Raw genomic sequence first — 26,834 nt, forward strand, 5'->3', positions numbered from 1 at the left:
CCCTTGGTTAAGGGTGTTGAAGTCGAATTCTCTCGTAGAGAATGTATGTTGATATATGCACATTATAGGTAAAAGGTTTGCTCGGTTGCATTTAGAGGCGATTTACATATATGACTTGTGCGGGCATTTCGAGGTGAGTGGAATGATTATATGCATATGTATGTAATGTATTTATTTGTATGCTATGGTATGAACCAAAGAGCCGGTAGTGCCATAGTATGTGCGGGCGTGCTATGATGTGAACCAAAGAGCCGGTAGCATCATAGTACGTGTGTTGTAGTGTGAACCAAAGAGCCGGTAGCACTATAGCATGATTTGTTAGGGTGTGAACCAAAGAGCCGGTAGCACCTTAGCGTTGTTAGAGTGTGAACCAAAGAGCCGGTAGCACTCTAGCGTGAGTATGACTCGAGTTGTGATGTGAACTAAAGAGCCGGTAGTATCATGACAAATGCGTATGGTGTGAACCAAAGAGCCGGTAGCACCATGACGCGAGAATGGTTAACCATATTGTGTGTGTTGTTTATTTAGCATTTAATATTGTGATGAATATATGCTATTTGTTATGCTAGCTTACGGTATGGGAGATTATTAGCTTTATACTTGCGATGGTATGCTAATTAGATTGCTAGCATGTATGCGGTATTTGTGTAAGTGATTGCAGGTAAGTAGATTATATATGTATATGTATAATTATTGCATTCACTAAGCTTTATGCTTACCCCTCTCGTTGTTTACCTTTTTCAGGTATTTTGTTATGAGGCTAGCTAGTTGTTAGACTAGTTGCGTATGAGCGCTTGGGCTCGATGGGGTAGCTTTTGAATATGCGGACGCGGATTGAGGATTTGGTAGTCCCCAGGATTATGCTCTTGGTATCGGGTTGGGTTATAGAGTCCTAACTCGTCTAAGTGTAAATTGGGATTGAAACTTGTATTTTGTACGAAGGTCGTAAAACGGCCGACGTGGACCCGGTGTCGTAAAACTCATTTTATTATTGGAACGTGTTAGTCTTGTTCATTATAATGTGTTGTGAAAAGCGTTTCGTCTAAAAGTGTCGGGAAGTGGGAGATCTTTAATCAAAATTTGGAAAATCCGGACAGAGGCTGTCAGGCCTTGTGCGCACTGCGCACCTAAAGGTTGCGCGCCGCGCACCCTTCTGAAATAAAATAAAAAAAAATATTTTGCTGCGTATTCGATTGGATAACTGTTTGAGTCGTTACATTAAATAAAACTAAAAGTAATTATTATTATATATAACCCTAATTAGGTTAATAATAATAATAATAATAATAATAATAATAATAATAATAATAATAATAATAATAATAATAATAATAAACTAACCCTAATCGTACGTACAAGGTATCAGACGTGTCAGAAGCTCTCATGCGGTCGCATAAGTTTTATGCTCCTGGGCCATGCGATCGCATGAGATGTGGATCCAGGCCAGCTGATGGGCTGCTACTGTGTCGGCCCGAATATATATATATTTTTTTTTTCTGTTTTTAAATTATAGAAAATATAATATATAATAAAAACTTATATTAAAAAAATACTTATTAGTTTTAATTTTTAACAAAAGAAAAATTAAAAATATAAACTTTTTAATTTAAATAGAAATATATTTTTCTTTTATATTTTTGTATTTTAAAACTTTTATAAAATTATATTTTTACAAAAATAGCTTAAAAACTAATATATTTTTTAATAGCATTTTTCTTTCGACGTTGATGAGAGTTCTCCGGCAGCGGCGCCAAAAATACTTGATGTTATGCGAGGTGTATACTAAATAGTTATATTTTTATTGCGAAATACTATTAAATACGATACAATTTTACACAAGTTATTTATTTATTACTAGAATGGATATACCTAAACCTTGCTACAACACTATAGGCAGTGTACCTAATCGTACAGTAGTGTAGTTTTTAGTAAGTCCGGTTCGTTCCGCAGGGAGCTAGCCAAGTTTAACGCTATATTTTTAAACTATATTTGAATATATATATATATATATATATATATATATATATATATATATATATATATATATATATATATATATATATATATATATATAAGTAGTATTATTATTATTATAAAAAGGGGGTTTTTACCGTTTAGTGACCGGTTTGTCGATTTTATGTCGTAAGTCACAATTAAAACCTAATGTAAAATATTAAAAATAAATATAACTTAATTTAAAGCGTAAAGTAAATGACGATAATTAAAGTGCGATAAATTAAAGTGCGATAAATAAAATGATGGTAAATAAAATTGCCATAATTAAAAGTACGATAATTAAAATGACGATAAATAAAATTGCGATAATTAAAAAGTACGATAATTAAAAGTGCGATAAGATATAAAATAAAGGAATTATGCTTATTTAAACTTCCGTAATCATGATGTTTGACGTGTTGATTTTAATTTATTACCATGGGTTAATTGTCCTTTGTCCTGGATTATTCAATATGTCCATACGGTTTTTTGTCCATAACAGTCCATCAGTCATAAATATAAAGTGTGAGAGTCTTCGTTAAATTATCCTTATACCCGAAGTCAAATATTCCAACTAATTAGGGACTTAAACTGTAATAAGGTTTAATACATTGTTAATGATTACACCAGGTTATCGACTGTGTGCAATCCAAGGTTTTAATACTTTATTATCAATTACACCAAGTGTCCTTGTATGCAATCCACCCCTGTTTTAATGAGTCCATTGACTATTAATCCATTCCCGTGTCCGATTAAATGAACAATTATTCATATTTATAGATATCCCGCCCACCGTACCCGATTAAGCGTATGTGGTTATTTATAGATACGTCAAATTATAACATTTATATTAAATTAACGAGGTATCGTTTAGTTAATATAAAGCCCATTAATAGCCCATTGTGTAATTTCTACAAGTGTCGTTCTTTTGTCCAAACCCCAATTATGGTACAAAGCCCAATAACCCCGTCTTTAATATTTAGCCCAACATCACGATTACTTCAGTTTAAATAAGCATAATAATAACTTAGCTACGAGACAATAATTTAAAAAGGTTGAACATAACTTACAATGAGTATTAATAGCGTAGCGTTACACGGACAACGTTTCGAGTTACAAAACCTTTAAAACATTCCTTACAATAACCCAATTATTATTAAACTTAAATTAAAATTAAAATTATAAATATAAATATATATTCTTTACAGAGGAAGAAATAAAATTTAGGTGTCTATTACTCGTCGAATTCGTTGGCTATTTATAGGACCTGACCAGCATTTAGCTGCCATGCGATCGCATGGAAATTGTGCTTCCAGGCCATGCGATCGCATGGCCCCCTGGGACAGCTCACAATCTTTTATTTTCTTGTTTGCCGACGGTTTTTATTTTAATATATAAATATAATATATATATATATATATATATATATATATATATATATATATATATATATATATATATATATATATATATATATATATATATATATATATATATATATATAATTTATAGAATTATTTATATATTATATTATATTCGTGTTCATAGTTGATTTGTAATTTTAGCTCCGTTGCGTCGCGCGTTGATAGTTGGTTCATGTCCCGGTTCCGAATTTTCGAACGACTTTGCGTACAATTTAATATCTTATACTTTGCGTTTCGCGGCTCGTACTCTTGTAATTTCTAGACGTTACTCATCAATAATTTGAACCACTTTGATTGTACTTTGTACTTTTTAGCTTTTTGGTCGTTTGCGTCTTCAAATCGTCAAATTTGTCGTTTGTCTTCACCTTTTATTATTTAAAAGAATATCACTTGTAAATAGAACAATTGCAACCAAAAGCTTGTCTTTCTTGAAGGATAATGTTATGAAATATATGTTCGTTTTTAGCGTTATCATAAATGTTTAACACGTGGCTGTGCTAATTCCTTTAGCGTTGTTATTACCGAAAATAATTTTTACAATCCCTCTCCAAATTTGTCAATTTTGTCATAGCTCCAGCAAATCAACTTCGACTTTTCAATCTTATTAGTCTTATTATTGCCTTGATGTATACGATTGCCCTTTCGTCATCGTTACCGGAGAACCATTTATATCTCATCACATTAGCAGTAAACTTACCAACAACTTCGTTGATTATTGACTTTTCGAAAAATCATTATACTTATCGAAACCCTATCATACACTCATCTGTATCTTGTAACGATAGTTGCCATACCAAATACCGAGAAGCATTAATCATTAATTCTCGAATTTCGCAGCATGTCTACGCCAACAGTTATATGTGTATATATAACGTCTATCTTCTGGACTTAATTTGAATGTGAAGTTTCTGAAAAACACTCCGAACTACGAATTGGTTCTCCGAAAATGGAAAAATGCTGATGAAGCAGCAAAAACTATAAACGACTTTAACAGTAAAAGTTTGATGATAATGAATAAGTGTGCTGGCAAAGCGCAGAAAAAGAGAAGTCTTGGAACTGGAAACCGGATTGAACAAAGTATGAAGGAGGCTGTGGACAAATCACAAAGACTGAACCTGACTTCAAAGAATCCAAATGATTCAGTACCTGCTGAAGTCATTAACGAATACCTTGCTCCTGACTCTAAACCCCTGCGGACAATATTCTTCATCATCCTCTGATATTAGAAATTCTAAGATATCATCGTATCTTTCATTATAAATATCCTCCATATTTCTGAAGAATATTTTCATAATTATTCTTATCTGAATTCATTTACCTCTTCGCGCTATCTGTATTACATCATAAAAGAAAATATTTTAGTTTCTAAATTCTGAAACATTCGAGTTTAAAATAGGAATATTTTTGAAGTAGTGTTGGGAGCTGAAGCATGAGTTAGTATAATATAATGACACTTGATCAAGGTGATTATATTACAGTAAGTCATGCTGAGTTTCTAAATGGAACGTGATGATTCACAGATCATAACATCATCATGTGTCATGTTATACGACTCTTGTATTCTATTTAACCTCTAAAATATCAAGAAAATATTTCTTGATGATTCGGCTTTTTTCGAGGTATTCTGATAATTTGACAAGTCAAGATCGTGCCATTACAATTTTATTCCTAGAACATTAACAATGTTCATTCCGAAATTCATATCTGCGAATTCTGTACCATTACAAGTGGTGCTTAATCGCAAGAAGAAGAAACGAAATGACAAAGCTCTGAAACAGAAATTGGGGTATAAATCGCAGCAAATAAAAGAAAGCATTAACTGGAGATGACAATGATTATGGGAGACAGAAGCAGGGACATCGAAATATAAGAGAAGATATAAAACCCAACAACCACCCAGAAATTATAAACCGTATATATCAATACATATAGCAATATAAAGACACGGGAGAACTAAAAACACTATAAAACCAAGTGTATAGTAGAAGTAAATAGATTCTTCCGGCGGTAGATGAAAAAGAAGAATAACCGATATGAAGGTTAGGAATATATCAAGAAGCAGAACTGGATGGAGCATATTGATGAATGCTTTAAAGTATGAGTTGAAGGAGAAAGAATAGAAGGTGTGAGTTGTGGAAATAAGGAAACGAAGGGGGTGGATATATAGTAAAATATCCGACAAAGCAATCAAAACAGATTATCGCATTTAATCAAAGCGAATCCTAATTTATTAATTACCAAATAATCAAATCTTATTACAAAATTTTTCTCCAAATCCCTTGAACTCTGGATATCAATCATGTCTACGTCGAAAGATATGACGAATCTACATTTACTCATTTCCTTCTTTTTGCGATAGCTTCACTCGTACTCTTCACATAATCGAGTTGTTTTATCTATATTACTCAATGGTGATAAAACTCTAATTTTCAACTCATATGAGTCATGAAAACATATTTATTGTTAGCAATGACCATCCCAATCAAATTTCGGGATGAAATTTCTTTAACGGGTAGGTACTGTGACGACCCAGAAATTTTTGACCAAATTTAAACTTGATCTTTAATAGTTTTGACACGATAAGCAAAGTTTGTAAAGTTGAGACTCAAGAACTTTTGAACTATTTTTAAGAATACAATTAACCTTTGACCATCCCCGACGATTCACGAACAATTGCGTGTAAATAAATATGTATATATATATATATATATATATATATATATATATATATATATATATATATATATATAAATATAAGTGTATAAATACAATGTTTTAAATTAATAAAATACACTTTAACTAATTAGAATTAAAAATTGTAATATAATAATCAGAATAATTAAATATTATTAAAATGAATATATGAATATAAATATGATATTATTATGAATCTATATATAAATGATTCCTATTACTTTATGGTAATAAATATAAAATGTATAAATATTAAATATTCCACATATGTTATCATATAATATATAATTATAATTGAAAATATATTTATTATAATATTATTATCATTACTTTTATTATTACTAAAATCAGTATTTGTATTATTAATATTATTATATACATATATATTAAGTTTGATACAGTTAGGTTATTATATTATTATTAATAATATTAATATTATTGTTATCATTATTAATATCATTATTATTAGTAAAAATTACAATTTTAATTATTATTATAATTATTAAAAGTATTATTATTAACCTAATCACTAAAATTATCATTTTATTTAAGATTATTATTATCATTATTCTTATTAGTATCATTTTTGTTGGTATTATTAAATAAGGTTATCATTAATATTATTATTATTTCCATTATTATTATTATTAGTATTTACCTATTATTATTAATAATATTATCAATATTATTATTAATAAACTTATTGTTAATTATTAATATTAATTCAGTATAAATTAAAATGTCAAAAAAAACAAGTACGAATCTGTTATTAGTCAATATTTGCTTTTGCAATTTTCTTCTCCCTGATTTCATCCTGTCGAGAAAATCTTAGCTACAAAACAACTTCCCTCGATGCTGATTGTTATATATACATACATCGTTCATTGGTACATTGTATCTATCTTCTACTGCAAATAAAAAAAAATATGAATAAATAAAACTCAGCCTTCATCTGTTCGCGATGATTTTTTTTCTTGAAAACTCGAATTCGAATAGATTATCACAATTTAGGAATACATAAGTGTTAGGAATTATCTAATTATACTTTTTGTAAGTTTTCAAGTCCCAATTTCTTCATTTGATTTCGAATTTCAAAGTCAAAGTTAAATTTTCAAAGGTCAAACGATTTGTTCTTCCTAAAATTCGAATTTGTTTTGAAGTGTTTGAATCAATTGATAAATCAGGAAGTTTCCAGTAATGATTTAGAACCTATTTCGTGTAGTAATTATAAGATAAGAGTATTTGAATATTGAAATCAAGTTTTGAGTTCAATTTTACATTTTTTTCGTATCCTGTTGTTGCTGTTATAATAATTTTTTTTATCTTTTTCCATCCTGTTTTTGTGTCGATCAAGGTTACACAACAGGTTAATACATTTCAATTTAAATTTCTTAAATTCGTTGTTATGATTTTTTTTTTTTTTGGTTTATCAATTGGTCGATCAGTTTGGAGAAGAAGGGTAATGAGGGAAAAACAGAAAAGGGGTTAAAGGAATCAATGGGTTATAAATCAGAAAAGTAGTTATGGTTCGATGGTCAGGAGGGTATTCGGGTGAGCGGGAGGTCTAGGGTTCGAGTCCCGTCTGCAACAATTCTTTTTACTCAAAGATTATAGAGGGTATACTTTGTTATTTTTTTCTATTATTATTATTATTGTTGTTATTATTATGATTGTTATTATTAATTATTGTTATTATTACATGAATCATAATTATAATTATTATTATTATTATTATTATTATTATTATTATTATTATGTATTGGTATTATTATTATTATTATTATTATTATTATTATTATTATTATTATTATTATTATTATGTATTATAAATATCATTATTATTATTATTATTAACATCATTAATGTAATTATTATTATAGATTTTGTCACCTAAAAGTATTAGTTAACATTATTATTATGATTATAGTTATAATTAAGAATATTGTTAGTATTATAACTATTATTATTATTATCATTATTATTATTATTATTATGTAAACATAAGTACTATGACTAATATTATTATCATTTTGTTATTAAGTAACACCATTAAGTATTAATAACGTTATTGGTATTAGTATCATTTGAAACTTATTATTGTTATTATTAACAAGAGTATTATTATTATTAAGAATTACATTAGTAAAGTTTAGGGGTTACTGTTATACTGTTTACGGGATTTAGTATATAGAGTAATAAGATTGACATAATTATTATTGTTTTTTATTTATTGATAAGTTAAGTATTACTATAACTATCATACTATAAGATATTATTATCATCATTAAAATTAATAATAAGATTATTATTATTACCACTAATATGATTATAAGTATTATTATTTATATTATCATAGTATTAATAATATGCAATTACAAAAATTATTATCACAATTATCATTAACAGTAAAATTATTAATTTTATAATTATTATTATTATCAGTATTATTATTATTATCATCACTTTTAAAATGAGAATTAGTATTATTATAATTACTGATATTATTGTTATAAAGATATTATGACTCATTAATTATTAGTATTATTTTAACTAAATAAATATTAGTTACATAAAAAATATATTTAATATACATATATAACTTAACTCTATTATTATTATTATAATAAGTAAGATATATAAAATAAATATATGTAAATTATTAATGGAATGCATTAATCATTATACTAACAAGTATATCACTAATAATAATAAATATAATTGTTCGATTACAAATATGTGTATTAATATATATACAAATGATATAGGTTCGTGAATCCGAGGCCAACCCTATACTTGTTCAATGTCGTCATATGTATTTTCACTACAAAATACATTAGGTGAGTTTCATTTGCTCCCTTTTTAAATGCTTTTGCAATATATATATTTTTGGGACTGAGAATACATGCGCTGTTTTTATAAATGCTTTACGAAATAGACACAAGTAATCGAAACTACATTCTATGGTTGGATTATCGAATCGAATATCACCCCTTTTAGCTTGGTAGCCTAAGAATTAGGGAACAGACACCCTAATTGACGCGAATCCTAAAGTTAGATCTACGGGCACTGACTCCCCCCATACTGGAAAATGGTATGCTTTAGTACTTCGAGTTTATATTAATACAGATGGATTTCTGTTTTGGGGATATTCTATATGCATTATGTTAATGTCGGTTACCAGGTGTTCAATGCATATGAATGATTTTTTAAACATTTGCGAGTGTATGATTATTGAATAAAGGAAATCTTGTGGTCTATTATATTATTGGAAATGATTGATTATGATAAACTAATGAACTCACCAACCTTTTGGTTGACACTTGAAAGCATGTTTATTCTCAGGTATGAAAGAAATCTTCCGCTGTGCATTTGCTCATTTTAAAGATACTACTTGGAGTCATTCATGACATATTTCAAAAGACGTTGCATTCGAGTCGTTGAGTTCATCAAGATTATTATTAAGTCAATTATAGTTGGATATATTATGAAATGGTATGCATGTCGTCAAATTTCGATGTAATGAAAGTTTGTCTTTTAAAAACGAATGCAATGTTTGTAAAATGTATCATATAGAGGTCAAGTACCTCACGATGTAACCAAATGTAATGTATTCGTCCAGATGGATTAGGACGGGTCGTTAGAGTAACCAATCGAGGGGAAGCGGGGGAAGCAAAATCTTTTTTTTTTTTCATTTTTTGAAAAAACTTTGTTTACGAACATTATAGATTGGATGAAAATATGAATATTTAATAAAGACACTTTGTGATAAATGTTTTTATTTTGGCGGGAAAATGCTTGAAGAACTAATATATAACAACTATCGTGTTTTTCGAGCGTATGTTGAGATTTTAGATATTATGATTTAGATATTAGGGTTTATAGGGTTTAGATATTAGGGTTTAGAAATTTAGGGTTTAGGGTATAGATTTAGGATTTAGATTGAGTTTTTAACACGAACGGTTTAGAGTTTAGAGTTTAGGGTTTAAGGTTTGGTGTTTTGGGTTTATGGAATAAACCCTAAACCATAAACTCTAAATCAGACTAAATTTTACTTCACAAAACATGAAGAAGAAAAAAACGTTAACATTCTTCACGAACAATATTATCTTGAATATTATTTTTGTCGATCGTTTTCTCGCCTAAATAATAAAATTCATCACGAAGTGTCTTTTCTAAATGTTCATATTTTCGTGTGATCTTGATGCCTGAAAAAAAAATTCCAAAAAAAACGAAGAAAAAAAAAATTTGCTTCCCCCGCTTCTCCCCGATTGGTTACTTCCCCATGATCATGCCCCTATATATATATATATATATATATATATATATATATATATATAAAATTAGAACTAAATTATGAATTCAAAACATGATAACTTGAAGTCGAACAAAAACATAAAAGGGCGAGCAATTTTATAATCTAATCTAACAAACAGATATCAAACAATGTATATTTAAATGTCATCCGAATTTTTTCTAATTATTAAACAAACTCTCACAAAAATTTAATAATAGTTGGTTAGTTATAATCAGTACGGAGTATGTCATGAGACAAATCGTAACACCTGTCAATTTCTTTGAATAAAGAAAAAAAATACAATAATCAATAGAGAAAGAGTGCACATAAAAATAGTGTCAACATCTTTTTAAATTGGGAGTGCCCACAGCACCATTTCCTCCAATCATAATTCACCATCTTCTTTCATATTGCACTCCGATTCATTTTCTAAATTTGTATCCCTTTTTCCTTCTCAAATTCACAAATTTTATTTACTCACTAATAAAAAGAGAAATGGTAGAAATAATCACCAAATGAACCCTTTTTCTCCTTCACCAAACCCAAAGTCCCAAAGTACCACCAATTTCAACGCCTAATCTTACTCAATTTTTATTTGAAAACAATTTTGTGTATTTTTTCCTTCCCACAACAGCACTCTGTATTCTCATTCCTTCAACTACCAACTACCTTATTCCACTTGCCATAATTAGATGTCAAACAGTTCTATGCTTTCCAATTATAGAAACTAATTGGTTCAGATCCTGTTCAGTGTATCTAGGGTTTTATTGTCCTTGTTTATTAATTATTAATACTGTATAATTTTGAGGAATTATTTTGGTTTGATTTTTTTAAAAGTTAAGCTTTTTAAGATTCCTTCGGTTGTTGGGTGGTTGCCCATGGTAAACAATAAAAATGAAGCTATTCTGATTCCTTTGAAAAAAATTGTTTCTTGATTGATTTTAACCCCTTATATATCTGCTAAAAAACACTCTTAAATTTGGTCCCCTGCTCCAAATTCCATCCTTTTATCCTTTAAAACCCAATAAAGTCATAAAGATTTGATTTTTATTACTAGGTCTTATTATAAATCAAGTTTCATAGCACTCATACATTTGCTCTGCTGCTCCAAAATTTCATCTTTTTTCTCTCAAACCCTTGAAACTTTTGATTTTGATTTCTGGGTTTTATTCAAAATCAAATTTTATTGAAGTGGGTCTTATAAAGATTGCATTTTGATTGATATAACCATCGTATTTATGCTATAATTCACTCTTTTTGCTCCGAAAATTCATCTTTGTTCACTTAGACTCTTCAAAATTCGATTTTGATTATAGGGTTGCTATAAAGTTGAGTTTTAATGAAGTGGGAAGCAGATATCATGTCAAATTCTTCAAGTTGGATGATGGAAGATAGCTTAAAAAGCACAATTTGGACTCCTATTGAGAACAAATTGTTTGAAAATGCTCTTGCGAAATTCGACAAAGACACCCCTGATCGGTGGCTTAGGGTGGCAGAGATGGTTCCTGGAAAAACAGTGGCTGATGTGATGCGGCAATATAAGGAATTAGAAGATGATATCAGCAGTATTGAGGCAGGGTTCAATCCAAAATATAGATATAACAATAGCATTAGTAACAATTGTAGGTTTACTTTAGAATGGGGTAATAATCAAGGGTTCGATCAGTGTAAATCTCTGTCGTATGGTGGCGGTGGAGGGAAGAGGTCGCCGGTGACAGTGGCTGCCGGTCGCCCTATTGAACAAGAAAGAAAAAAAGGTGTTCCTTGGACAGAAGAAGAGCATAAGTAAGTTCACTCTTAAGTCTTAAGTTCACTCTATTTATGGTGTTTAACAATTACAAAATAGCCTAGTAGTTAGGGGTACTGATATCTAGGTCTCAGGTTCAAAATTCATTAGCATAATGTCTTGGGTACTAGGTAAAAGTGTTGAAAACGGTCCCTTGTTAGTCTGAACAGGGAAAACCGTATCTGTTTAACCGTTTTCAGTGTCTATTTCGGGTGTGTTTGTGTGTTTTAATATTGATGTCAACTTAACTTGTTTAATTTGATTAAAGTTTTGAAATGGGCTTTTGGGAATTTGATTGCAGATTGTTTCTTTTGGGGTTAAAGAAGTACGGAAAAGGAGATTGGAGAAACATATCAAGAAATTATGTTTTTACAAGAACAGCAACCCAAGTTGCAAGCCATGCTCAAAAATATTTTATTCGGCAGCTTTCGGGTGGTAAAGATAAAAGAAGAGCAAGTATTCATGATATAACAACAGTCAATGTTAATGAGAATCAAACCCCTATATTGTCGAAAAATAAGAAAACGTCGCCTGAACAATGTAAATTTCAATGGAATCAGCCCAATTGTAGTGCTGATGGTGGCGGTGTTGGGGCGGCATTCAACCAAACAAATGGTAATTTGTTCATGTCACCACAATATGGTAGTAATGTGGGATTTAGAATGGGTGGTGGTTTACATGATTTATATGGTGCACCTCAAAGTATGGTTTATCAGATGCAACCTGCAATGCATTACCCTCATGGATGAGTGATAAATGTTTTAAAGTATGTAGTGATTTTGATAATGATTGGTTTCCTTTTGGTTGGATTTGAGTAGTTTTTTGTTGGATGTTTTTACATGGTACCTGTTTTTGGTATCTCTCTTGTGGTGTTATCTGTAATGTGAATATTATAGTTGTTTGATAATGAACACCATTGAGGTTACTACGTTCATTCCTTCGTAATTTGATTTTAAAATTTGGAAAACAGAAGAACCTCCTAAACATTGCAAGAGCTTTCAAAAAGTCTCAAGTTCAAACCTCACTCGAAGCATATTTAGGGTGGCCGGAAATAGTCGGAAACGGTTACGGGATACCTGATAAGGCCGCATACATTTGAATAAAAAATACTCACCTTCAACAAGGAAAAATCTTATCTGTGTTTATCTGTTCTATCCATGTGCTTGGTCCGCTTTTTTGCTAGGTTATCTATAACAGAAACCTCATAACTTTTTAGACAAGGTGACTCGGTCATGATGTGGATGACTCGCCTTTCTTGTTGGATTAAAGTATCTTTAATCACAAGGTGAAACTAAGTTTAACTAACATAAAAAATGTACAAACTCTCATTATACTTGACTATTGACCACGGATCAATGATGCTCAATATGCATACAAAGAGTACTTTTTTGCTCCACTTATATGTGTAGTACTATAACTAGCTCAAACTATATGAATGCACTGGATATCTTGTTAATTTTAAGGGTCCGATTCAATAAGGAAAAAGTGGCTCTTTGCATACGTAAGTTTTTCATATATATAAAAAATAAGTTCACTAATACTGAAAAAAAAAAAAAAAAAAAAAAAAACATAATATTTTTAAAGCCATATAAATCAATGAACCATAGATATATTGGCTGGGTTATATTTTTGGCCCCTTTAAATTTTGGACCATGAAAAGTGCACACCTTGCGCGCCTCAAAATCTGGCTCTGAGTCTGATATATACGCACTATTTAGTTATGTTGTATACTTGTATACATGACTCAAATTCCGTTTCCAAGATCTCACACACTCGATGTGGAATCAAGGTGTTTCTGTAAGTAGCCAATTATTCGACCAGTTGACTTGCTATGTCGTTGTTGGTTGTGACTGCTAGTTCGTAATAGCAGCAGAATCTGAATACCACTAGCTGATGAAGCATCTTATGCTTAAGGACCACAAAAAGTTTCTACTTTTACCTTTATCTTGGTAAAGATCTTTCTCAAGTAATAATCTTCTTTTAAGATCCTAACTTTTCAATGATTAGACTAATAAAGCATGATTTTCTTGTACTAAGATTCATATCTATAACCCTACCTTTTGTATGGGTCAAGATATACACTTTGATTCTCACTCCATATGCGTGGGAGCGAATCGTTATTAGTTTTGAAACTTGCATCAGTCTACAAGATATCCTTATTATCTGTGTAAAATCTAGATTTATCTACATATAATATGGTTTATAAGACGAAAATTTGCATAATAAGACTGTTTGGAGTTGCAGTTAGTGATTTTTCAATGTATTAATCTCCTTCATATAACTTGAACTCATTTTTGTTCAGTGTGGAAGTAGCAATATCAGTTTTGTTGGTGCATAATTAGTCCCCGAGTTCATTATAATCAAGTTAAAGTGCTAAAATGTTTAACTTTCTAATGATACCGCAACCCGCATGCGCACCCCATATGTATGCGGGCACTCACTAGTCTGCGTATGCGTGTGCTTGTGTGCGGTATGCGGATTCGTATCTAATGCCTTTGTTCTCGGTACAGCGATTACTTGGCTATCAAGTAAATATCTTTTTCATAATTACATCCGTGATTCGGGGGAGTTTGTTATGGAAAGGATTGCCAATATCTCGGATGGTTCTAGAATTAGGGTTTGCCTATATATACAAACCCTAACTATCATTCTAAGGATCATCACAACATTATGTAATCATCTCATACTATACACCTTACGTAACAGCATCATCTAGCGTCTGCTAAAGGTCAACAGGTTAGTTTCTTGTTAACTAGCACCTACAATCTTATTTGGGGCCTTCTAATCGACGATCGTCATTAAAGGTGGACTTAATCACTTGGCCACCCCGCCGACATCATCATGTCGGCCAGGGTTATTCACGGTAGCCGGACCGGAGAGCCTCGTTCTAAGATCCTTAAACCCCACTAACGTATTGAGCAGGCATGTTAAACCCTATGGTAAAAATATGCATGATCAAGTGGTGCTTTCATTGAGAGCCGAATTAATTCAAGACTGTTTAATTGCTTTTTCTTTTAAAAGGTTTTGAATTATAAGGCTTATTATTCACGAAATTTTTTGAATCTTTTCTAATAGTATGCAACCGCACGGTTGCAGGATGCAACCGTACGGTTAGACAGGCAACCGCACGGTTGCAACGTGCTGTGTGTATTTAAAGGGGATTTCGGGTTCATTGTTAGGGTTACGTATCCTAGCCTATACTACACGTACAATTCGATTCCCTGGTGTTCTAGCATTCAATATAGTCGATCTTTAACATATTTAAGTCGATTTTATCATTAAGATCAAAGGTTTTCATTGAGTATTGAGTATAAAACCCAATAACGAGATTTTCCGCACTCGTTATTGAATCTAAGATCGTTTAATTCTGTTTACACGATCCTACAAGTGGTATCAGAGCTTGTGTGATTGACTAAACGATTGGTTTTTGTCAAACTTTGTAAAGAAATTGTGTTTTTAGTGTTTTTGTCAAAAACCCTTTTGAATCATGACTTTTCAGTGTTAATTCGTGTTTTTGTTGAAGTAAACGTGTTTGTCTGGTCTAAAACTCTATTTTGGACGTCAAACATACGCTGGTTTTTCTCAAGATTGAGTGCTAGATCGACCAAAACCTTAAACCCTAGTTTCTGTGCAGTTTTTCTGCCCAGATTCGACCAAGCATTCAACCGTACGGTTACACACTGTAACCGCACGGGTACTCCATCCGGATACCACAACCGTACGGATACGTCTTGCATCCGTGTAATCTCCATCCGCTTAAATCACAACCGTATAACATCACACCCGTACGGATACACTATGCATCCGTCCGGTTATACCCTACACCCATATAATCTTATCCAGTTACACTTTTCAACCGTGTATATTGCAACTGTGCCAACTTATGCAACCGTACGGTTACAATGTCAGACGTGTTTGAATCTTCTGAAGTGCAATCAGCTCTTGTCGGTGCTTCGTCGTCAGGTCTCCATCACTTGTTGAAGACAGAAAATGAGATTGGTAGCTCATATAGGGTACCTAGGCTGGAATCTTTGGATGATTTTGCAGAATGGAAGCCTAGATTCTTGATTACGCTAAACGGCATAGACTCTAGGTTATATAATTTCTTAAAGGTTGAGTATGTTTTTCCGACTAAGGATCATGGGGAAACCAAGACACCTATGAAATTGTCTGCATCTGAGCGCGAGGATTATAATCTTGAGTGTAAAGCATATAGCCATCTTACTCAAGCATTGTCTAAAGAGATATTCCATCAATTTGAAACGCATTTGACAACCTATGCTTTATGGAATGCTCTAGAGAGTGGTAATGAAGGGACAACTGAGTATAGAAAAATAAAAGGCAAGGTTCTGAAGAAAGAATGGAAGAATTTTGCTGTTCAACCCGATGAATCTCTAAAAGATGCAGTTACTAGATATCATCATTTGTTAACTGAACTCAAACGTGTTGATATTGTTTTTTCGACTAAGAAGCTTGTCCAATGCTTTCGCGAGGGGTTACCAATTAAGTGGGATCCAATGATTGTTGGGATTGAGAAGTCCTTTGCTATCATGGATAATTCGTTGAGTGCGTTTGTTAATAAGCTTCAGGCAAAGGAGCTAGAATTTCAAGAAAGGTTGAAGAGGTTAGAGACTGTTCAGAATCCTGTAAAGTATAAGGCTCCAGAAATTGGTTCATCTGAAATTAAACAGGCCCAGCCACAAATAGCTTCTACTTCAAATACTGAGAAAATAACGTCAAGTTATGTCACTCTCGCACCTCAAAGTGTTTTGTATCAGACAACTTCAACCAAGGGGGCAAGTACTGAGCTTTTGAGAACAGAGAATATTTACTTGCGTACGATAATAGGAGTTGAGGAGGATATGGCGTTAGTCTCGATGGTAGTAAATTCTTACAATGATTTATTGCATGGGAGAATTGGTAATAGTCATTTGGAACAGAAAGACTACGATCAGATAGACGAGAACGAGAGGGAGAGAATGGATATTCTATGGGCTATGGGAAGTGTGATTCGCAGGGCGTAAAGGTACATTGAAAAGATTGGGGAGAAACACTTGGGTGTGAGTAAGAACTCCAAGTTTGGTTTTGACATGAACAAAGTAAGGTGTCATAACTGTCAAGAGTTGGGTCATTTCAAGCGAAACTGCACTAAACCAAAGCAACAAGGATTTCATAACCCATATCATAATCAGAAGCGTGAATCGAAGAATACTGTAAATGTTCCCATTATGGATGAATCATCGAAGGCTTTAGCAGTTACTTATGATGATGAGTCCTATGATTGGTCCTTCGATGTGACTGATGCTTATGATCGTCATACTAATGTAGTAAGGATTCAGATGACTGAGGAAGAGGAAGCAAGAGAAAAGGTTGAGAGAGAGAAAATGGGTTGCGTTGGAAGAGATAAACAATGCAAATGCTTAGGATGCAGAATGGAAGATAGGATTGACAGAGCATGGAACTGGGCAAATTACTTGCATCGAGGGTATGTAAACAAGAGGGTGGAAGAGAAGTTTAAGTGGGCCATTCATAGTGAAGGGGACATTTGGACAGACAGTGAGTCATCCTCTTCAGATGACGATTCAAAGAAATCTTGTGTGTATGTTAGTCATTCTTCAGTGTGCAACTCAGCATCTGTAAAGACGAAGACATTGAATAAGAAGGGGATGGTCAATTCGGATCTTGGTTCAGATAGCTCAAGCTCAGAGTCGAAATCAGAATCCAAATCTGAGTCTGGTGAAGTCAAAAAGGAGGCTCTGCATCTCTATGCGTTCATGGCAGACTCTTCAAATAACTCTAAGGTAACGCCTGAAACTAATCCGGTTTGTAAACACTGTGTTAGCTTAGACTTGCAATTGCATGAACTTAGGGATTCTGTTAAAACATGCAATAGATGTGTAACTCTAGAGGATCAGGTCAAAAGGTTGTCTGATATTTGCCTAAACTGTAATAATTGTGTTGCTCTAAATCGAGAAATAGATGACCTTAAAAAAGCTTATCAAGTTCTTAAGAAGCAATATGAAGATAATCTGTATTTTAAGAATAGAGAAAAAGAGTTTAGGGACGTAATTAAGACATTAGACGATCAGGTGACCGATTTGAAGTCGAATGTGTTGTTAAATACTCAGACCATAATGAGGCAGATTAAGGAGATAGATGAGCTTAAGAGAGAAAAAGAATCCTTTAAGATAAGTTTTGAAACTGAAAAGGAGAAGGCCTATATTTACAAGAGATCTGCGTTTGTCCTAGAGTATTGTCTGAATGTAGGAGGAAAAGAGACTAGTGGTGATTATAAACAGTGTCCTCCTCCATTTGAGCACGACTATAGTTTCGCACCTCCTGAGAAACAGTTCGGGGAAGATTATGTTCCCATTCAACCGACCGAACAAGATAAGGGTAACGGGATAGGTACATCTGAGACTCATAGTGTAGGAGTAGAAAAGACTGAAAATGTAGTAAAACCTAACCCTGAAACTGTTAAAATTCTGAAAAACCCAGCAAATCAGAGACCAATAAAGATTAGGAACCGATCGCCAATTAAATTTGTTAAAGGTCCTAATTTTGAGGAGGAGGACTTCTTGAAACCTGCTGGAAATTTGCAATCAAAGTATGTTCCTCCACCAAAATGGTCTCCTGTTACAACTCCTGAGCGATCTCCTGTAGACAGGAGATCCCCACCTAGAAATTTTAGAAATAGATCTCCACCTGCTCGTAGACCTAGCTTCAATTCCTATTTTAGGGATGATAAAATTGAAACTGTGCGTACATGTTTACATTGCGGGTTGGGAGGTCATAGGGTGGTTCATTGTTCTAAACGATTTGTAGCACCCGGAAGGAGGATTGAGCTGAGACCTCCTAAAAGGTTTCAAAAATTTCGATCAGCAACTCCTCCTAAGAGTCAGATGTCATCTAGACCTAACTCTCATGGGTCAAGTCAACACGTGATTTATGAGAACCACTCCACGATTGAAAACAGTAAAAGGGTTAAACAGGATAATGTTTATTTTAAATAACCTTTATATAAGAACCAAATGTGGGTGACAAAGGAGGGTTCTAATGGGCCTAGTGGTACGGGCACCACTTTCAAGGAAAATGAAATGGTTGTTAATGTAAATGGGAAACCCATTGCCGAAAATGCATGGGTATCCCCCTCAAACTAATCATTTTTCTTTTTATTTGTGCAGGTCGCCTACAGTCCAAACAAAAACACTTGGATTGTTGATAGTGGGGCGTCCAGGCACATGACAGGAAACATGTCTCTGTTGAATGATGTTAAATCTGTTAAGGGTGGACCTATTTCTTTTGCTGGTGATCAAGGAGGATTTATAACTGCTCAAGGGATGATTTCAAATTCTTCGGTTAGTTTTGACAAAGTGAGCTATGTAAAGGAAATGTCCAATAACCTGCTGTCAGTCTCTCAAGTTTGTGACAAGAGGCACAAAGTTTTATTTGATGAACAGCAGTGTTATATCATGAGAAAAGACTATAAAGTTCCAGATGATATGATTCTTATGACGGCACCTAGATGTCAAGACTTGTACATTCTGGATATGTCAAAGGCTTATGTGAACGCAGCTACAGGGCATCAGGCTTTTGTGTCCAGAGCTTCTGAGCAAGAGTCAATGTTATGGCATAAGAGGATGGGTCACTTGAGTTTCACGAAAATGAACCATTTAGTTCACAATTGCTTAGTTGAAGGGGTAAATGTTAAAGGGTTTCAGGATCCTGATGGTTGTGTGCCTTGTAAGAAGGGGAAGCAAGCTAAGAAATCACATAAGGCTAAGAAACATCATTCCATTGATACTCCTCTTGAGATGCTTCACATGGACCTCTTCGGTCCAGTTAACAAGAAGAGTATTACTGGACACTCCTATTGCTTAGTGGTTACTGATGAATACTCATGGTTTACGTGGGTTGTGATGCTGAAAAGTAAAGCTGATACTTTCGAACAAATCAAGTTGCTGATCACGAGGCTTGAAACTTTGTACAAATTGAGGGTTCGTAGGATTCGGACAGATAATGGGACAGAGTTTAAAAATAAGAAAATGGAAGAGTATTGTAATGAAAGAGGAATTCAACAACAATTCAGTTCACCTTATACTCCACAGATGAATGGTGTTGCTGAAAGAAAGAATCGTACTCTAATTGAGACTGCTAGGACCTTATTGGCTGACTCAGAATTACCAGTTACCTTTTGGAGTGAGGCAGTTTTGAATGCGTGCTATACGATGAATAGAGTACTTGTTGTGAAACGTCATGGCAAGACATGTTATGAGCTGCTTCTGAAAAGAAAACCTCACATTAAACATCTTAAACCGTTTGGTTCTCTTTGTACTATAATGGTTAGAGATTCTGGTGAGAAGTTCAATCCGAAAGCTGTTACAGGTAGGTTCTTGGGTTATGGGAATGCGTGCAAATGAGTGTACAATTTGGAATCACGGTGTGTTGAAGAATGTACCGAAATTGATGTTCAAAGACATGTAGCAATTCCATCCGGAAAAGGGTACACGTGGAAGTTTGATTATGATAAGTTGTTTGATTCATTCAAGCTTCCAGAGGATGACTCTGATGATGAAGAGATAGCTGCACAAATGATGTATAACATGCGTCTCTCTACTGAACGTATGTCTGATGTGCGTATGCAATCTCAAGTGCCTATAATAACAGATAATACAGCACCAGTGACAGGGACTGATGATGATGACTCGGACTCAGGGGATTCAGTTCCAGCATTAGAGGAATCGACCTTACAGTCTGAGGGGGAGGAATTTTATCTGGATGAAGTATACGAGGACTTGGTAGAGGAGGAACCGAATAGAACTGTGTTGGAAGAACCACTTCAAGATGAGGAACCCATACAAACTGTTACTGTGGATTCTTTACTAACTAATACAGATGACATCATTGAAATCAGCGGACTAAAATGGTCTGGTAGATCGGTTTCTCTCCCTAAACGTTTTGATGATTATGTAATTAACCCTGCAGGTGTTTCAGGTGCTAATACAGGTGAATCTTCTGCTTCGAATGAGCATGTAACACCCTCTACAAATGTTGTTACTGCTTTTTATACTAAATTGAATCAGACCGGAAGAATCTTCAGGAATGCGTACTGTGCTTTTGTATCGCAAATCGAACCGAAAGACGTCAAAGATGCTTTGCAGTATGATGAGTGGGTTTCAGCCATGCAGGAAGAACTTCAACAGTTTAATCACTTGGGTGTTTAGAGATTGGTAATACCACCCACAGGTTGTAAGCCGTATGGGCTGAAGTGGGTATTGAAAAATAAGACAGATGATCAGGGTATCGTGATCCGGAACAAAGCAAGGTTGGTTGTTCGAGGTTATCAACAAATTCCAGAAGTTGATTATGACGAGGTATATCCTCCGGTTGCCAGACTTGAGGCGATACGGATGTTTTTTGCATTTGCTTTGTGGAAAGGTTTTAAAGTGTTTCAGATGGATGTTAAGAGTGCGTTTCTATATGGTACTCTCCAAGAAACTATGTATGTAACTCAGCCACCGGCCTTTGTTGATCCACATCATCCAGAGAAGGTGTATCTCTTAGAAAAGATGCTTTATGGTCTTCACCAAGCCCCGAGAGCTTGGTATGCTACTCTGTCAAACTATATGATAGAGAATGGTTTTAGACGAGGGGTCATCGATCAGACTCTTTTTATTAAGGAAGGGGGGACGACATAATGTTGGTACAAGTGTATTTGGACGATATCATCTTTGGGTCAACCGATCAGAAAATGGTTGCGGAGTTTCTGGACGTAATGCAAAAACGGTTTAAGATAAGTTCACTAGGGGCCATTAATTTCTTTTTAGGGTTGCAAGTTGATCAAACTGAAAAGGGCATTTTTCTACATCAATCAAAGTATGTAGCTGACATCTTGAGCCGGTTCAAGATGGAAGATGAACGAATTGCCAAGAATCCTCTGTCGGTGAATCACGGGATTACACCAGAAAATACAGGGCCGAAAGTCAATCCAACTCTTTACAGGGCTATTATTGGTTCTTTAATGTATCTTACAGCGTCTCGCCCAGATATCATGTTCGCTACTTATTTGTGTGCTCGTTATCAGGCACAACCGAATGTGAATCATATGTTAGCAGCTAAGAAGATCATGCGTTATCTAAAGGGAACTCCAAGTTTGGGCTTATGGTATCCTAGAAAGGATGGGTTCAATCTGATGGCGTTTAGTGATTCTGATTATGGGGGTTGTAAGAGAGACTTCAAATCAACCTCGGGAGGTTGTCAGTTTCTAGGTAGCAGGTTGATAAGTTGGCAGTATAAGAAACAAACGTCAGTCGCACAATCGACGTGTGAGGCTAAATATATTGCAGCGGCAAGTTGTACATCTCAAGTTGTCTGGATTCAACAACAACTTCGGGACTACAGTTTGCAAATTTCTAACACTCCTATTAATGTTGATAATACTGCTGCTATTGCTGTTACTAAGAACCCTGTTAATCATTCTAAGACCAAACACATAGGGATCAAGTACCATTTCATTAGGGACTGTTATGAAAAGAAACTAATACATGTCCTACAAATAGGTACAACAACCCAAAGGGCTGACTTGTTTACGAAAGCATTTGATAGACCCTGTTTCCTATTCCTATTAAATGTGTTAGGTGTGAAAGATAGGGCGGAGGTTGTGTCCGACAAGGAGTTATTGAAGTAACCATTCATTCGGTATCATTTGTATTTTTTTGCATTTTCCATCATTTTTGCATGATACTTAGTTTATATTTCTGTTTTGCATGATCATTTTATTTTCTGTTATGCATTTTTAAATTGAAAAACTAAAAAGATTGTGTTTATTTGCTTTCTGTAGAGTAGAATAGTTGATAAAATTGCTTCATCAGAATATACAAAAACATTGAAAAATGAAATAGCCATAAAAATCAGAAAAATCAGAAAATGAGAAGTTGTTATGAGAAAATGGGAAATGATTGTATTACTGAACTTGCATGTTAAACGTTCTGCGTAAAATGATAGTAGTACATGATTAGTTAATGAATGTTGATAAATTTTGAGGATTGAATTTTGGAATGAGAGGATCACTTGTGCATTAAGTAAATAATCTTGGCAAGGAAATCGCGGAAAGGTTTACAGCGGTTGACGGTAGTCACCTACCTATCACTGAGAATGTATTGAGAAATGATTGTTCAGGAACTCAACAGACGGTTGAGGTCTCCCATACTACGATTTATACTCTAGTGAAGGATTGCCAAGTAAGTCCACAAGGTGAGTTTACTCTGTTCGAACCTATACCAGTTTCTATTTACCTTTACTGCTTGGGCCGAAACGCCTTAGGTTAGTCAGGTATCCGAAGGGGGTTGTTCTCACTATGAACGGGTTGAAAAGTGCAATTCGGTATCACATACATTTCATCGGTTTGAGAAAGTTATTGAAGGAGACTGCTTCAACGCCAAAGATTAATGTTGCAGTGTGGTTCTTCTCTAAGTGTGGTGCAACATCATCCAAGTTATATTTATTCCTTTATTTCAAGTTGTTTTTATTTATTTTTCAGTTTGCAAAGGCAAAAGAGCAACATCAGAAAATCCAAAAAAAAAATCCAAAAAAAAAAAAATATGAGTGGATTCTGTTATTGATTATTTATTTATATATATATATGGTTTAGAAGAAATAAAGATGCAGCACAACATCAACGTCAAAGAATTCGTGCTATTAAATGGTACAGACTTCGTCTCTATCAGAAATTGTATTCTTCTTGTGAAAGATGATCAAACGCTATGCTGATCAGAACAATTTAAGTTATCTATATCTGAGGGGGAGAAGTGCCAGAGTTTCAGATCTAGAAAACTCAAATCATTCTGTACATTTATTGTCTGTGATATGGGTTGTGCCGATTGATTTAGATAGTTGGGGATATCTTCTAGATTGTATTCTAATTTAGAATTCCATCACTCCCAAAATCATCATTTCATTCTATCATTATTAGCTTTCCACTCAAGCATGAGGTTTATAGCGATGGGTAACTGTGTTCTTACGGAGTATGCAATAAAATTGAGATAAACAAAGCCTTCTGAATCGAAAGGTATAAGTTTAAGGTAGAAGCTCATGGCTGACAGGGTTGCTAGAAACATCGTGAGATGTTCCTGTTCAATCTAGTCGAAAGTACATCGAGGTGATAGCGGACAGCTTCAATATATTGTGCTCAATTGACTACCTAAAAAATTTGTGCGATCTAAAGTGAGGACTGAGTTTAAGATTATTTACCCATGTGCGCAAGTGATTTTCAAAAAGTCTGGGAGGAAAATCTGATAAATTTATTGATTTTCAAAGATTAAAAGTGTAAATACTTGAAAATCTAAATGAAACATAAAGTTCTAAATGAATAAATTGAACAAGGTTATTAATTGCAAATCATAGTTCAGTTCTGATCCCAAGAAAAATGTTGATTATTTCATCTTCTCACAAAAATATGGTAGTCTAGTATGTTAGTTGTATAGTTTGTTCTTGACAGTTTAATCTGTTTTCATACTTGTGATATACACCATGCTAGTATATTGATTTAATTCATCATATGTATATGCCTGCTTTTGTTTTCCGTTGTTTGCATTATTAAATGAAAAAGACAAAAAGTTTTATTGTGTTTTTAATATTTTTGCATGTTTTATATTGTATATTGTTACATATCATTTGGTGGTTACTTCATAAACTCTGTATGTGTGGACCAGGGGGAGTAAGCAAGTGTGTAAGTGTTTGTGGAAGAGATTCGTAAAATGAAAGTTTTTTTTAAGTCGGGTATTCACTTATTTGACTTAGGTTAAAATGCTTTTGGATCTGGAAAAGATGTGTAAAGTTGAGATTTTATGGACTAGTTTACACAAGTGAGTTGAATTGGTTGAGGATTAGTGTTAGAAGAAACGAGAATGAAAATTTAGTTTTAATGGTTTAATTGCAACCGGACGGTTACACAATGCAACCGCACGGTTACACCATGTAACCGCTCGAATAAGTGATATTTAAGAGTTTTTGTACTTAAAATCTAACCGCACGGTTACATATTGCAACCGCACGGTTACATATTTTTTGAGCCGGATACAACCCTGCAACTGCACGGTTGCAGGACGGGTATAAATACCCAGACTCAGAACCGAGGGTTGCTTGTGCTCTCATTTGGTTAAGTGTTAAATTCTTCTAAAATTGCAAAGTGTTAATGGGAGCTTTTGATCTCGTTTTTCTGAATCTACTTGTGTTTCTCATCAATTTCATCTACTACAGGTTCTATTTCATCCATTAAATCTCTTGTTTTAATTAGTTTTTTTTTTTTTTGGTTAAGATCAATATTGAGAGTGTTGATGTGTTTTAACTGAAATTGTTATTTTAAACATGCTAATCGGAGTTATTAGATGCTATAACAATGATTTATTTGATGATCAATATTCATTTTGGTGGATTTGGGTTTTGAAAACCCTAACAGTTCGGATGAATGCAACCGCACGGTTGCATCTTGCAACCGCACAGTTATGCGTGCAACCGAGTACTATTCTGTGCATTCGCACGGTTGCACAGCAGATTCAAAATCTAAACAGGCTTTGGTGCATCCGTATAAATTAGGACATACCCGTACGGTTACACTTGCAACCGTATCTGTTTTCATTGCAACCGTATGGATACATGTCTGAAACCCTAATTTTATTTTTAGCTGATAATTTTTGTGTTGGCGATATTATGGTTGTGTATTTCAGATATGTCTGGGACTCCCGTTTCAAGTGTTCCTACTGTCAGGGCTATCGGTTCAGGTTCTGGTCAGACGCGTGCTGAAAAGAAGACTAAACCAAGAAGGGTGACAAAATCTCAATCTAAGAAGGCTGCTGAGCATAACAATGAGTTGCAGGTTGGACCTAATGATTGCAAACTTGAATAAGATTGATACTTTAGCTGATTATCATGGGATTATGGAGTTTCTTGAGCGTTCTCGGATTTACACAGCTATCACTATTGATGTGCCAGCATATGTCTCTCATCAACGTGAATTCTGGAAGAATGTTACTTTGTCCAAAGCTATGGATGGTGAACGAATGATTAATGTGCTGAACAGTATGGTTCAGGGTAAACCGATTGTTGTTACTAAGGGACATATCAGGAGGCTGTTAAACTTCACTGATAAGGCAGATATGAAAACAAGGTTGAATTTGGGACTCGTCAAAGGCTGTTTCCAGAGATGTAAGTATTCTGGGGATTTGACTAAGTTAAAAGTGTTGAAGTCAGGTTTCTGTCCTACTTTCAAGTATTTGGCTCATGTTATTGTTCACTGTTTGAGTTCAAGAAGGGAAGGTCATAATGACTTAAACTTTGTGATGCAATCAATGATGGTGGCTTTAATTCTCAATCTTCCGTATAATTTCTCTGGAGTTATTTTTGATTACTTGATCGAGAACAGCAAGTTTAAGTCTGATCCCTATCTGCTTTATCCTCGATTTCTTCAGCTAGTTATTAATTCTTAGCATACCGAGCTTATCAGGGAGGATAAAGATCTCATTAAGCTAAATGTTATGACCAATGAGTTTGTGAGGCGTATGATTTACTACAAGGGTAAAGTAGCACCGCCGAACCGTCCTTTGTTTGGTCATCTGAAAAGGCTGATTATGTTGCTAGGAACCCT

At 33.8% G+C, this 26,834-nt stretch overlaps 2 protein-coding genes across 2 annotated transcripts; both read left to right on the forward strand.

The window, feature by feature from the left end:
- Positions 1-10,885: 10,885 nt before the first annotated feature.
- On the forward strand, positions 10,886-13,084 carry LOC139876551 (transcription factor DIVARICATA-like). The gene is made up of 3 exons (XM_071863884.1): positions 10,886-11,159; positions 11,724-12,192; positions 12,495-13,084. The coding sequence occupies exons 2-3, from the start codon at positions 11,747-11,749 to the stop codon at positions 12,940-12,942; spliced, it is 894 nt and encodes a 297-aa protein (XP_071719985.1). The 5' UTR covers positions 10,886-11,159; positions 11,724-11,746; the 3' UTR covers positions 12,943-13,084.
- An 8,806-nt stretch (positions 13,085-21,890) lies between these two features.
- On the forward strand, positions 21,891-26,096 carry LOC139874447 (uncharacterized mitochondrial protein AtMg00810-like). The gene is made up of 2 exons (XM_071861879.1): positions 21,891-22,548; positions 25,918-26,096. Exons 1-2 carry the CDS (start codon positions 21,891-21,893, stop codon positions 26,094-26,096), a joined length of 837 nt encoding a protein of 278 aa, XP_071717980.1.
- The last annotated feature ends 738 nt before the right edge of the window (positions 26,097-26,834 follow it).

This window comes from Rutidosis leptorrhynchoides, chromosome 11, assembly GCF_046630445.1.
Source record: "Rutidosis leptorrhynchoides isolate AG116_Rl617_1_P2 chromosome 11, CSIRO_AGI_Rlap_v1, whole genome shotgun sequence".
NCBI lineage: Eukaryota > Viridiplantae > Streptophyta > Magnoliopsida > Asterales > Asteraceae > Rutidosis > Rutidosis leptorrhynchoides.